This window comes from Olea europaea, unplaced genomic scaffold, assembly GCF_002742605.1.
Source record: "Olea europaea var. sylvestris unplaced genomic scaffold, O_europaea_v1 scaffold1458, whole genome shotgun sequence".
Classification (NCBI taxonomy): Eukaryota; Viridiplantae; Streptophyta; class Magnoliopsida; order Lamiales; family Oleaceae; genus Olea; species Olea europaea.
The window spans coordinates 42,456-55,859 of record NW_019232129.1 but is presented as its reverse complement, the minus strand read 5'-3'; the positions used below and the strand labels follow the sequence as shown (position 1 = coordinate 55,859).

Genomic DNA, 13,404 nt, shown 5'->3' with positions numbered 1-13,404 from the left:
TGTTACTTTTGCTAAGAATTAACAAGATATTACCTTATCACGCTTCCCAATACTACTTCGTGTGGTTTAATTAGTGTGTTAACAAATGACAATACATAATTTTGATTTGGGAATTTTTAATGGTAAAGGGGACTTCTCTATCTGGCAACAAAAGGTGTCAAAAGCCATCGAAGGCAATTTTGCACCTGATATCGCAAAAGAACAAAAAGAGGAAGCCGATGAGCTTGCCTATACCTCAATAATATTACACTTATCTGACGTTGTCTTAAGAAAAGTGGGAAAACTAAAAACCACCAAAGAACTTTGGAAAAGACTAGAAGACTTATACTTGCTTAAATCTACACCAAATAAATTCTACCTACTCGAACGATTCTTCAGCTTTAAAATGGATCCTTCAAAGGATCTCGACGACAATTTATATGTATTTAACAAATTGGTGCAAGATATTGTCAATTGTTATGGTAGGGATACGTTAACACCTGAAATTGTCGTATATTCTCTTAGGAGTAAGGAGATGGAAATGAGGGCTGAAAAACAGGATAGGAGGAGTGGAGAGTTGCATATGATGCGGGGTAGAACACAATTTAGGCAAGCCAGTCATGATGGGTAACAAAGTAGTGGCGAATCAAGTAGTAATAGTTGGAAAAAGAAGGGGAATGGTAGACCTAGATCAAAATCTAGAACTAAGGGTAGAAAATGCTATGGCTGTGGAGGCACAGGGCATTTTATAAAAGATTGTCATAAAGAAAAGGGAAAACAGAAGGTTAAGGAAAGAGATGAGGTAAATGTGTTATCCTCTACCTCCGATACCGAAAACGGTGAAGTCTATGTGATCACTAGTCCAGTCACATACACTACTGAATTAAATCTAACTACTAATTCTCACATGCATGAATGGATATTAGATTCTGGTGCGTCTTTTCATGTGAAATCTGAAAAGAACTGGTTTGAAAACTTGCAAGAATCTAATGATGGGCAAGTAGTTCTGTGTGGTAACTTCGCCTAAACAATTGCTGGAATTGGAGACATAAAGATAAAATTTAACACAGGCTTTGTGTACATGTTAAAGGAAGTTAGATACATTCCAGAATTATCTAGGAATTTGATTTCAGTAGAAAGACTTGAGAAAGACAACTTCACCGGTAAAATTGAAAATGGTATGTTTAAAATGATGAAGGGTGCGTTAATCTCTATTAAGGGAATCAAGAAAAACGACATTTACATCACTACTGCGGAAGTAATTAGAGGATTAAACTCCTCTATTTCTTCCGCCAAAATCGATCACACACAAACGTGGCATAGTAGGCTTGCACACGTAAGCATTAAAGGACTTAAACTACTTAATGAAAAAGGTACATTTGGTAATGACTATGTGTCTAACCTATCGTTCTGTGATCACTGTGCTTGGAAAGCACCATAGAGTGTCGTTTTCCACCAGTACGCATAAGGCTAAAAGCATACTTGAATATGTGCATTCTAATCTGTGGGGTCCTGCAAGTAATCCCACATCGGGCGGGAATAGGTATTTCCTATCTATCATAGATGATTACACCAGGAAAGTGTGGGTCTATCTATTGAAAGACAAAACTGAAACCTTCCATAACTTTAACAATTGGAAGAAAAAAATGGAAAACCAAACTAGCAAGAGGATCAAATTTTTAAGGACAGATAACGGCCTAGAATTCTGTAATGCTGAATTCGATAGGATGTGTAAAGAAAGTGGAATAACAAGGCACAAAATGGTTCCTTATACTCCCCAGCAAAATGGGGTAGCAGAAAGAATGAATAGGACCATACTAGACAAAGTGCGCTGCATGATGTTAAGTTCGGGGTTCCTAAGTCATTTTGGGGTGAAGTCGTTGTCACTGCCTGTTATATAATAAATTTGACTCCATCGGTTGCATTAAATGGTGATACTCCACATGAGAAATGGTCTGGAAAATTGGGTGAGTACTCAATGCTTAAAGCGTTCGGTTGTGCTGCCTTTTCTCATCAAAGTGAGGGAAAGTTAGAACCTAGAGCTAGGAAGTGTGTCTTTCTAGGATATCCCGAAGGGGTTAAGGGCTATAGGCTATGGGATAGAAGTCAAAAAGGAGTTAAGATCATCGTGAGTAGGGATGTCACATTTAATGAGAATGAGATGCCTTGTCTAAAGAACGAAACTGAACCTGTAAGTGAAACTGAATCAAGTGAAGAAAGAAATCGGTTTAAGGTGGAGTTAGGAAAATTTAACACATCAATACCTAGTACTTCGAGTGAGGTGGAGATTCAGGTCCAAGAACCTGAAGAGGAAAATGAAGTAGTGATAGAAGAGCATCCTGAGGAAGAAAATCCATTAGCTAACTATAACTTAGTTAGAGATAGAGAGAGAAGGCAAATGAGAGAACCTAGGAGGTTCGGGTATGAATCTGAATTGGATTTTGCATACGCTAGTTACGAAGAACTAGTTGATAGAGAGCCAGAAACTTTTGAAGAAGCTATGAATAGTGGTCAATCTAAGGAATGGCTTAAGGCTATGAAAGAAGAGATGAGTTCTCTAGAAAAGAATCAAACTTGGGAGTTAGTACCGAGACCTAAGAATAAATCAATCGTTGATTGCAAGTGGGTCTTTGAGGTTAAGGAAGGTACAAGTTGTACAGAACCCTTAAGATTTAAGGCTAGGTTAGTAACAAAGGGTTACACACAGAAAGAAAGTGTTGATTATAACGAGATTTTCTCACCAGTTGTCAAGTACACTACTATTAGGGTCATGCTCGCATTGGTTGCGCTCTTTGACTGGGAACTTGAACAACTCGATGTAAAAATCGCTTTCTTACATGGAGAGCTTGATGAACAAATCTTTATGAATCAACCAAAAGGTTTTAAAGACAAGTTAAAACCTGATTATGTGTGTTTTCTGAAAAGATCCCTATATGGTCTAAAGCAATCACCTCGACAGTGGTACAAGAGGTTTGATTCCTTTGTACTCACTATAGGATTTCAAAGAAGTAAATTCGATCACTGCCTGTACTTTCAACACAACGAGGCTGATAACAATTATTTGTTCTTGTTGCTCTATGTGGATGATTTTAGTTGGATCATCTCCTAAGTGGATAAATAGTATAAAAGCAGATCTTAGTGGAGAATTTGACATGAAAGACTTAGGAAAGGCTAAAAGGATTCTAGACATGGAAATAGAACGAAATAGGTCAAATTCCATCGTATTCTTGCATTAGTTCCCATACATATCAAAGGTGTTGAAAAAATTTAATATGAGTGACTGCAAACCTGTCACGTTGTCTCTTGCAAACCATTTTGCTCTATCTAAAGAACAAGCTCCCTGCAATGAACGTGAAGTGGAATACAAGAGTAAAATTCCATACTCAAATGTGATTGGTTCCATAATGTATTTGATGGTTTGCACTAGATCGGACTTAGGATTCGCTATTAGTACTCTCAGTAGGTACATGTCTAATCCAGGTCCTGAACATTGGGAAGCATTAAAGTGGCTTTTAAGATATTTGAAGGGTACAAGTGACGTAGGTCTAAAATTTAGTGCTAATAAAGAAGGCGTGAAATTAAAGGGCTTTGTAGATGCTGACTATGCAGGAGGTAGGGATGGTAGGAAATCAACTTCCTCTTACGTATTCACCTTATCAAATTTATGTGTTAGTTGGAAATCACAGTTACAACACATAGTTGCACTATCCACTACAGAGTAAGAATATATTGCTACCACTGAAGCAATTAAAGAGGCTCTATGGTTTAGAGGTCTACTTCATGAACTGAGTGTCTTGAATGAGTATGTGGTTGTGTATTCTGATAGTCAGTCATCCATACATCTGTGTAAGAATCCTGTTTTTCACGAACGCACTAAACATATCGATGTTAGGTTACGCTTCATTAGGGATATAATATCACAAGAAGTAGTAAGACTTGAAAAAATTCACACACAGTATAATCCTTCAGATATGAGCACGAAAGTGCTGCCACTGGTAAAGTCTAGAAGTTGCAAAGAGCTTCTAAACATCGGTACAGGTAAATGATTTCAATTTTATCGGTTTTTCTGTTAGAGGTGTCACTAATGGAAAAACATTTTTCTTTGCAGGTCCTTTGACACCAAGGTGGAGGTTGTTAGACATCATGTTGTCAAACAACCTCCCGGGCGATGATGAAAACCAATTTTATCAGTCGACATGAATGACTGAACGATAATTCAACATCGAATAATGGATGAACCGACCAAACGTTGCTTTACCTATTGGATGGCTAATACTCTTTGTGACTTGTTGTTTCTTTCCATTGGGACTTAACCCTAGTCGAGCCTACTTACCATATTGTGACTTACCTTAAGTTGGCCATTTAACTAATATATATATTGGTGGTTTTCCTTCTACTCCTCACCCCGTTTTGATAGAACCCGAGAGGTAAAGAGAAACTGCCGCCTTCTTCTTCTGCCTTCTTCTTCATGATTTGTCTTCCTACCAATTGCTTGAGCCTTTGTGACTCTTACCTGTGTGGTATCCATCCTAAGTGTGTGCTTGAATCAACAAGCAAAAGAGGAAATAGCAACCATAGGAGAGTTGAAGCCGGCGGTTCGGTCATCTTAGATTTTGGTGTTGAATTCAATGTTTAATGGTTAACTGAGCCCGGAAATCACTTTGAGCAGCTTAAGGAAGATCCTAACAATTTCTATATACCAAGAGAGAGAGGGGAAGCCTAAAAAATCTTGGATGAATAGAAGATTCATGATCAAGGAAGGATATACAATGTAGCCAATAGTTTCATCAATTATGGGCTCAAGCTCAAATCTTTCTTGGCAATTTCTCCTTAGTCAACATTAAAAGACTAGTATTTTTCAAAGTTATGTGGAATTGAGCATGACGATGACTGAACTATGAATATGAAGCTTCATCAATTGTTGAATTATATGGTTTTCTGGTGTATTAAAAGATGGTTTTTTTTTTTATTTTTTATTTTATGGGCTCCTCTCAGTGTATTTTATCATGATTGAAAAATTGGTCTTTGGATTACTTGGAGTGGTATTTTGGCTTTGAATTGAATTGGGATTTTTTGGTTTATTTTTATTTTACTAAAGTTTGAAATTACAAAATTTTGTGTTGTTCATTTGTTAGTTTTGGTTTTGGAGAGGTAGGGGGGTAATGAAATGAAGAAAATATAGCAGCTTTGAATATAGCTATGAATTCAGTGTAGGCACTGGGAAAGGGCTTTGATGTTAACTATGATACGAGTTTTCTATATTGTACAGGAGTGGCGGGGGCAATAATTGTGGAAATTGATGAAGAGTATAGCTGTGATTTGTATTTGACAGATAATTTGGTTGTCCCTAATGCTTCTAGGGACATCAAGAATTCTCAAGAGGCTCTGAGGCATGATGGGTTATAATGAGGTATGTTTTTTAGTTTCTCAATTATTTTTCCAAGGTTTTGGGTGGTATAGAAATGAGCATGTGAAACTTGTTTTATTCTATATTCAAGAGGATACTTATTTAGCTACACGACTAATCTGGGAAACTTATTGACTATACTACTTTATATGTCTTTGAATATTTATGTTTTGACTTATAAGTGTAGGGTGAAGTCTGAATTACTTAATACAACATCAAATGAATTTCGAGAATTACTAATTACCCTTGCTGCACTTCAAAATAAATTTGTAAAATAAGGAAATAGAATGTTAAAAACGCGTTAGAGTGAAAGAACACTACACTAAAAATAGGATTTTGTAGTGGTTAAAAAAAGCTATCAAAAGCCTTTTGCAGTGTTTAGATGTGCGTTGCAGAGGTTGATGTTGCTGTAGAGTCTTGAGATACAGCATCGTTCCTTGACCATTGCAAAATGCTCTAAAGAACATTGCCTTTTGTTTTTTGCAACGTTCGGCGAGTGCTATAAAAAATCTTTCAGTAACATTCGACGACTGCTGCTAAAAAGTCTTTCACAACGTTTGGGGAAAGTTACGAAAGACTTTTTAGCAACAGTCGCTGAACGTTGCAAATAAGATTTTCACAACGTTTTCTGAATGTTGCGTGTAGTTTTTTTTCTTTGTGTGTGTGTGTGTGTGTGTGGTGTTATCGATGCTTATATCTTTATTTTTTATAACATTTTTTGATTGTTTCCATATGTCATTTTACATTTTTTTTTTATTTTTCGTATTTGTATGGTAATTTGCACAAATAATCCACAAAATAAGATAGAATATGACAATATCAAACAACTCCAATAGTCATTAACAATTGTACTCTAGAGTGTAACAAAATATTCATACAAAATTTAGCTCCAAAATTCTGACGCACCCAAAAACCAATAGATTTCCAAAATAAAAATGAAAATGAAAGTAATGGCAACAGGTTTCAAGTAATAGTAATGCATGCCTTTTGAAAATCCTCCACTCCGTCCTTGCCAAAGCAATCTGATAGCAAGTTTTGAATCTGCAAACCAGGATTATATCAAGTTGATTTTCTTCTGAATCATGATAAAGGGTGATAGACGGAAAGAAATCAAGTAGTTATATACCTGAAAGATAGAATCATATTTTAAAAATAACTAGAACGTATTAATACCTGTACTTTCATGGGGAAAAAAATGTAAATAGAAAAAATCAAGAAGTTACCATGCATAAAGCAATAAATTTGACTGGGTAAATAGTTCTATGCACAAAAGGCACAAAAATCCCTTATGTAACTTTTAACAAAGTACAATAGCAACTATAATTTAGAAAGACACTATCGAGTAGAAGGAAAGGACTACAAAGGTCTGAAGAATGCAGTCCCCAAGGTGATTAAAAGGTCTGAAGTATCAAGCCAGCTCATTCTACTTGTAATTTTGTTTGATTGAAAAATGTCACTAGAGTTGGGATATGTATATTCTCAATCTGAGACTTAGTTTATATACACCTCCTATTCTAAGATATGCGAAAAAAACAAAGGAAAAAGTCAACAGAAAGAGTGACCACTGACAAATACTCTAGTAAATTTATCGAACACGATGGTATAGACAAATGGGTACTGAAGAAACTAAAATCATATAATTCCAATCTCAATTGCCATGCAACAAATACCAAGGCAAAATAACTTCTTAAGCTCTAAATATAAATGCACACACAAAAATTATCCATATATTTTATGTAAAAAAGAACCTTTTTACTCAAGAACAAACATTTCTGATTGCATCATAGTAGATTAAGGGCTAGATCAAATACAGAGAAGTACCAAACTGATAAGCCTCCCATACGGGTCACTTGTCAACGATGTCACAAGAAGAGCATGGAAGGAAGTTAGAAGGAATATTGGTTGTTAGATCTATGAGTCAGGTGGTTACGAGTCTATAAGTAGTATAGGCAAGTACTGGAATAGGCATTCAGAGAAGTGGAAATCTAAGTCATTAGGAGAGGAGGCAACTCTCGAAACTTCCTTGTTAATTTCTCATTTGTTTCCCAGTCATCGAATCTTTTAGTTTTTAGTTCAATTCAATAAAATTCCTCTTAATTCCAATCCTGTGTGATTCGCTTTAGCAATTAGTCAGATTATATTTCATCTAGACAGTTCAATTTTGGTAGATTCTACATCAACCTTTCATGGTCACGTTTCCAAATCTTCTTCAGCACTGGAAACCCACTGATAAGTGTGTTTTTACACACTTATTTAGCTCACAAACATGACCTAAACGTGGACAAAGTAGTTGAATTGTGACTTAATCTTGTTAAATTCTTGCAATGTAGGTGTTCCTATGGAAAAGACGAAATTCAGAAGAAAAGAGCTGAAAAGGGACCAAAACGGAACAAAGTGATAGTTCGGGGACCAAAGGTGCAAATATTGGAAAATTGAGCTAAAGTGCAGAATTAGAATGAAAATATACCAAGTATGAGATTGAGGACGATACAAGACGATTGGAGGAAGAAAGAAGTAACATTGGACTGAATTGAAGAAAAGTGAAAGATGAAGGACTAAATTGCAATTAATCAAAAGATGAGCCGAGCAAATGATCAAGGAATTGATTGACCCAAACATCAATTAGGAGTCAATATGTGATAATGGAACAAAGGAAAGAAAGAAAAGGGATCAAGAAAAGAGAAAACGGAGTTCAGGGACCAAAATGACAAGGTTGTAACTTTACAACCTTGCGGCCGCATGTAACTATACATGGTGTTGCAGGGTTTTAATTGAGCAAAAAAATTGAACCATGCGGTCGCATGGTTTAACACCATGCGGCCACATGGCCTTAATTTCGAAAAAAAATCTAAACTTCCGTTTTTAATTGAAATTCTTTCGGGGCTCCATGAGGACATGATATAAAAGCCAAAATTCATCAGAAGTAGAGCAGAATATCCAGGGAGAAGAAGAACACAACTTTTGGAGGCAAGGAACACGAACTTGAAGCCGATTTCACAAGGATTCAAGTGGGTTTTCAAGGTTTTGTTCAAGATTTCAGATTTCAAGAACTTTCATACGGGTGTTATTCTTTCTATTTATTAATTTCATTTTTTTCTGTAATTATGAATCTTCTAGGCTAGGTTTTCAATTATTAGGTGATCGATGAACCGTTGTTTGTTATTTTAATTCTATATTTCATGAATTTAATATAAAGACTCGTTGGATAATTTGATTGATTTACATGCATTAATTTTCTTCCGCAATTAGTGGCCAATGATTGTGTGAGTGTTGATGACTTATTTCTTACATTCGAGAGAAGTGGAATAGGTTCGATAAGGTGTAAATCAACATAGGGTCCGATAGGGGATAGAGATATACCCCTATGCTTTATGCAATTCTTAAATTGTTCACAAAACTACATGCATTCTTGTATGTTTGCATCATCCATAGAGATATAGGTTGGTGGTGTGCAAGAATAGATCTAATATATATTGAGAGAGTATATTGGATAGAATTAGGAACATTGAATTGGCAAATTTTCATCGAATCATTAATTTTATGAAATTAGGGTTTTTATAACTTCAATTGGGGATTCGTGATCCTAGTGACTTTAGTTTGACTCATTTTAATAAATTAGCTTTTAAACTTGCTTAATTTCATTTACTTGAGTATTTAAGTCGTTTAATTAGAGAAATTTCGAAATTAGGGTTTCTAATTGAGAAATTAGGGTTTTCAATTGAAATTAGGGTTTTTAGTTGAAATTAGGGTTTTTAATTGAAATTAGGGCTTTTTGCATTTAGACCATATTTTCACTCAATTAGATTCGGTTAAGGCTAGATTATATAGAATTGAACTACTCAATCTATAAGGGACGATATTCGGACTTTTAAAAATCCACTTTATTACTTATTATGAACCGTACACTTGCGATAATTTTAAATCGAAAGAATTATTTCGTGAACACCCACCTCCACCTCTTCCACATCGACCTTCTCCAAATTTAAGTTAATTACAGCTAATGCTTTCTGATTGGATCACAGTAGATTGAGGGCTATATCGTCACCTTTCTTGCTCACAATTCAGTCCTCATTACAAATCACCAAGAAAGTCAGTATCAATGTTATCTTGTTAGCCGCTAACATCTCATCCTCATATATCTTCCTCATCCTCCATTGCTTTATATCACTACCATATCCATTGTTATACACAAGTTAATTCCAAAATCTAACATTAGTTTATGTAAGAAACATGAATTTATTTCTAGAAGCATATTTACAACCTCAAAGAATGTCAAAGAAGATATATCTTCCATCTAAAAATAATTAGAGACCAAGAAGCAACCTCAATCTCATTGTTTGTTGCAATCCATATTGTTCTTACACTTTCTACCAACTGACTATTTCACATTCATATATCGCAGCTTCAATCTGTTAAACCTTTCAGAAAACCCAATAACTGGTATATAAACAAGCAACCGTCTTTATCGCTTGATATAATAGCAAGAAACCATCTCTACCTTGCTTGGAAAAATATTATAAAACAAAATAAAGCAAAGGAATGAACTAAGATGGTGCATCCAGCAAAACATCATTAAATATAATTTTTTAATAATGTGTTAGTCTAGATAAGTGTACTACTGCGATTATGTAACCATAAAAAGGCATTACAGAAAAAATTGGAATAGCAATTGGTCAAATTAAATTCTTTGGTAGAAGTCTTGATCATACAGGAACCTTATATTTGATACATATGGCTGGCATAAATTGTATAACTAACCAATGCCAAGTCCTTTGGGTAACTAAGGCAAATGGGACAAATCTGAAATATACAAACAAAATTTACTCATGTTCATTATTAAAAAGTAAAACTTGTAGAACTAGAACCTCAATGGTAACAAACACAAGTGCTGAGATGGTTAAATAAATCTCTGAATTGGAATACAAAATTACCTGATTGTCCCAAGTAGAACTCGGAGCAGCACAACTTTTGTATGGGGATTTCTCTATCTTAAACTTTGCTGGGGTTGATGGGGGTGTTATCAATGTGCTTCATCTGTGACATTGCACTCTAAAATCTTGAAGATTTGAAGAACGCTCAGATGGAAAATCACCAGCACAAAAAAGAGTGCTTAGAGGGAGTAAATACTGGTCAAATAAATTTTCTAAATGTTGATGACTAATCAAAAACTGAAAGGCAATAGAAGTATGAAAAAACTTGGAACATTTACCCATTTAGGTGTAAGAATAGGCTTGCATGCAGGAAGTTCCTGTTGTGTAAACCTTGAATCTGAAAAATGCATTAAAAATAAATAAATAAATAAAATTTCTTAGCCCTTCCAGAATCACATAGATAAACTCCATATATTTTTGCTCTCAAAATACTGATGAATAGCCACCAATACAAAAAAATCGAAAAACCAATAGAAAGTTATACATTACCAATGCTGTAACTGGAAAACCGTCATATTTCATAATTAGAGGAACTACATCTTGACTAAGAGACTTAAATTCAAATTTATTTATTCTATTTCCAGAAACTTACAAGGCCTTGGCTTCTCCAATTGAGGGAAAACAAATAGCATAATCCAATAAACAATCTAATTATCATTCCAGTCAATTCATCTATACTCTTTACTTCTTACTTATTTCTTTTTTTCCCCTTTTTTCTTGTGAAATGAAATTGGTTAGAGACTTTTCCTTATTTCTAAAAATATTGTTTGCCATTGCCAATAATAACTTTCACTTATTTCTATCCAAAAAGATACAATTAAGAAATAAATCGAAATGTTAAGCCATAATATTAGAGTTTCCAATGGTGATGAGACATTTGATGTGCAACATATTCTTTTTGTTTCCTTTTATTCATCTCTCTATATATAGATGGTGCCTAAGGGATTGTCTTAAAACATATTTCCACAAGGCTTAAATTCTATACCAAATAGATCTGTTGAAGGAACATCTTTTTTTGGAAGGCTCAAACCTAGAACCTATATCTCTGAAAGACCTAAAAAACAGGCTCAAAAAATGAGTCTTCAACGGATCTATCAAATCCTTTGCTAATAACAATTTCAACACAAAATCCAGAACCTGAAGCAAGCAGAAAACTCAAACTCAGCTAAAAATGTGTAGAGCTTAAGAAATAACAAACCCCACCCACTCAGCATCTAAAACATAAAAACGTAAGAACCAAAACTGGTTTTCCATCTCCTCTTCTCTCCCTTTTTTTCTTTGCTGCTTGTGAAGGAATCGATTAGCTCTCGTCTAAAACAAGTAAAATAAATAAATTAAATTTTACCCCAAAAAAACTGTAGAATCTCCATTATTCAGAAAATAAAAATATTAAAGTCAAAACCAAGGAAAATTAATGAACAGTCTACCGTAATTAACTAGGAATTTTCAGATTGAAATCACCAAAAAAGAATTCATTCAAATAAAATTGATAAATAATTCTCTGTCTTGTTCAAAAATGCATCCTAACTGAATAAACCTTCATTAGTGACTCTATTGAAGCAAAACATCAATAATCAATCCAAGTGAATCATTCATCAATGCTTCAATATAACAAGAATTATCATTCACTAACTTATTTTTCACAATTTCTTCACTGAAATTGTAAAATTATATAATATGTAGCTAATCCTTAACACTGCCCACGTCACAATAGAACCCTAACTGCATATCGAATTCAACCCCCATAATTGAAAAGAAATTATTAATACCAACCTCCCAGGTTGCTCAAATCAATCCAAAAAATCCTATAAAACCAGTAAGATTTTAGCTAAATCAACATCTAATAGGTGAAATCTCAACGAGTTGAAATGAACATAATTATTCTTACCCTGGATTCTCTCAGTTTATTGGGTTTTATGGAACTTGAAAGCTTCAATCCTCACGTAAAATGCGAAGTGAAAGAGCACAGCCAATACCCACTATCCCCTCTCTCCAAAACCGACCCAAAATCAAGAAAATCCCTGGGTTCAATTATAAAGGGGAGCACCCAAAAAAAAAATAAGGAAATAATATTTACTAAAAGAATAGGAAATTGGGTTGGCGATTGGCACTGTGTAGAAGGTGGATGAGAGCAATGAATTAACTCAACTACTCAATAAGCAACTTGTAGACTTTGGAGTGGAGAATTGGAGATGGTGAAGCGCGAGAGAAAGAGAGACATGGTCATGTCCACAGCCCAGGGCAAGAACTAGGAAGGAATACCCAAGTTGTGAAATGGGAATTATCTAAGTTTGTGTTTAAGAATGTTGCGAAAAGACTTTTAGCAACAATCAGATATACGTTGCGAAAGATCACTTTTCGTAACTTTCACTGAACGTTGTAAAAGGGTATTTTAGCAACAGGCGTGGAATGTTGCAAAAAGTTAAACTTTTCACAACATTCAGTGAACGTTGCCAAAAGTGACATTGGCAACATTCATCTAAAGAATGTTGCTAAAGCTCAACAAAATTAACCAATCGCTATATTCACATATTAGAATGGTGCCAAAAACTCCTTTAGCAACATTCAATCAACAAATGTTGCTTTTTGAGTGTCACGAAAGAGCATTTTTGGTGTAGTGGCAACAAAAGATTGATAGTGTTCTTTCTCCATGTCTGAGGACCTAGAATTTTAGACTACTTAATAAATTCACTATGCCAATAAATATGGAAGGGATGCCATTTTCTCCTAAATATTGTAAAGGAGACGCATTTAGCACTTGAGAGACGAGGGTCGGTGTCTGGCGACTTTATGTGAAGTTTCGTTCTGGAAAGTTAAGTTTGCGTAAAATCTCATTTGAAGTACTGTGAGCTGGAGAATATGCTCTTGAAAATTATTTTCCAAGTTTGAAAACCAATATATGATCTTGCCTATTTATATACATTGATTTTGAATGAAAAAATCAATAGTAATTACAAACAAGAAAATTCATGAGGATTTCAGTTAAGATCTAATTGTTCATGATGTAAATCTCTTTTGATTTGCTATGATTAAGTCATTCTTCTATTGTTGATGTTACTCTCTTTCTATGCTAACTCAGTATTCACC

At 34.7% G+C, this 13,404-nt stretch overlaps 1 protein-coding gene across 1 annotated transcript in view; it reads left to right on the top strand.

The window, feature by feature from the left end:
• Positions 1–12,233: 12,233 nt before the first annotated feature.
• LOC111376133 (protein DA1-related 1-like) overlaps positions 12,234–13,404 on the top strand; it is a 6,266-nt gene continuing 5,095 nt past the window's right edge. Inside the window, exons 1-2 of the mRNA XM_022999061.1 lie at positions 12,234–12,260; positions 12,488–12,622. Coding sequence (XP_022854829.1) covers positions 12,234–12,260; positions 12,488–12,622 — 162 coding nt within the window. The remainder of the gene's footprint in view (positions 12,261–12,487; positions 12,623–13,404) is intronic.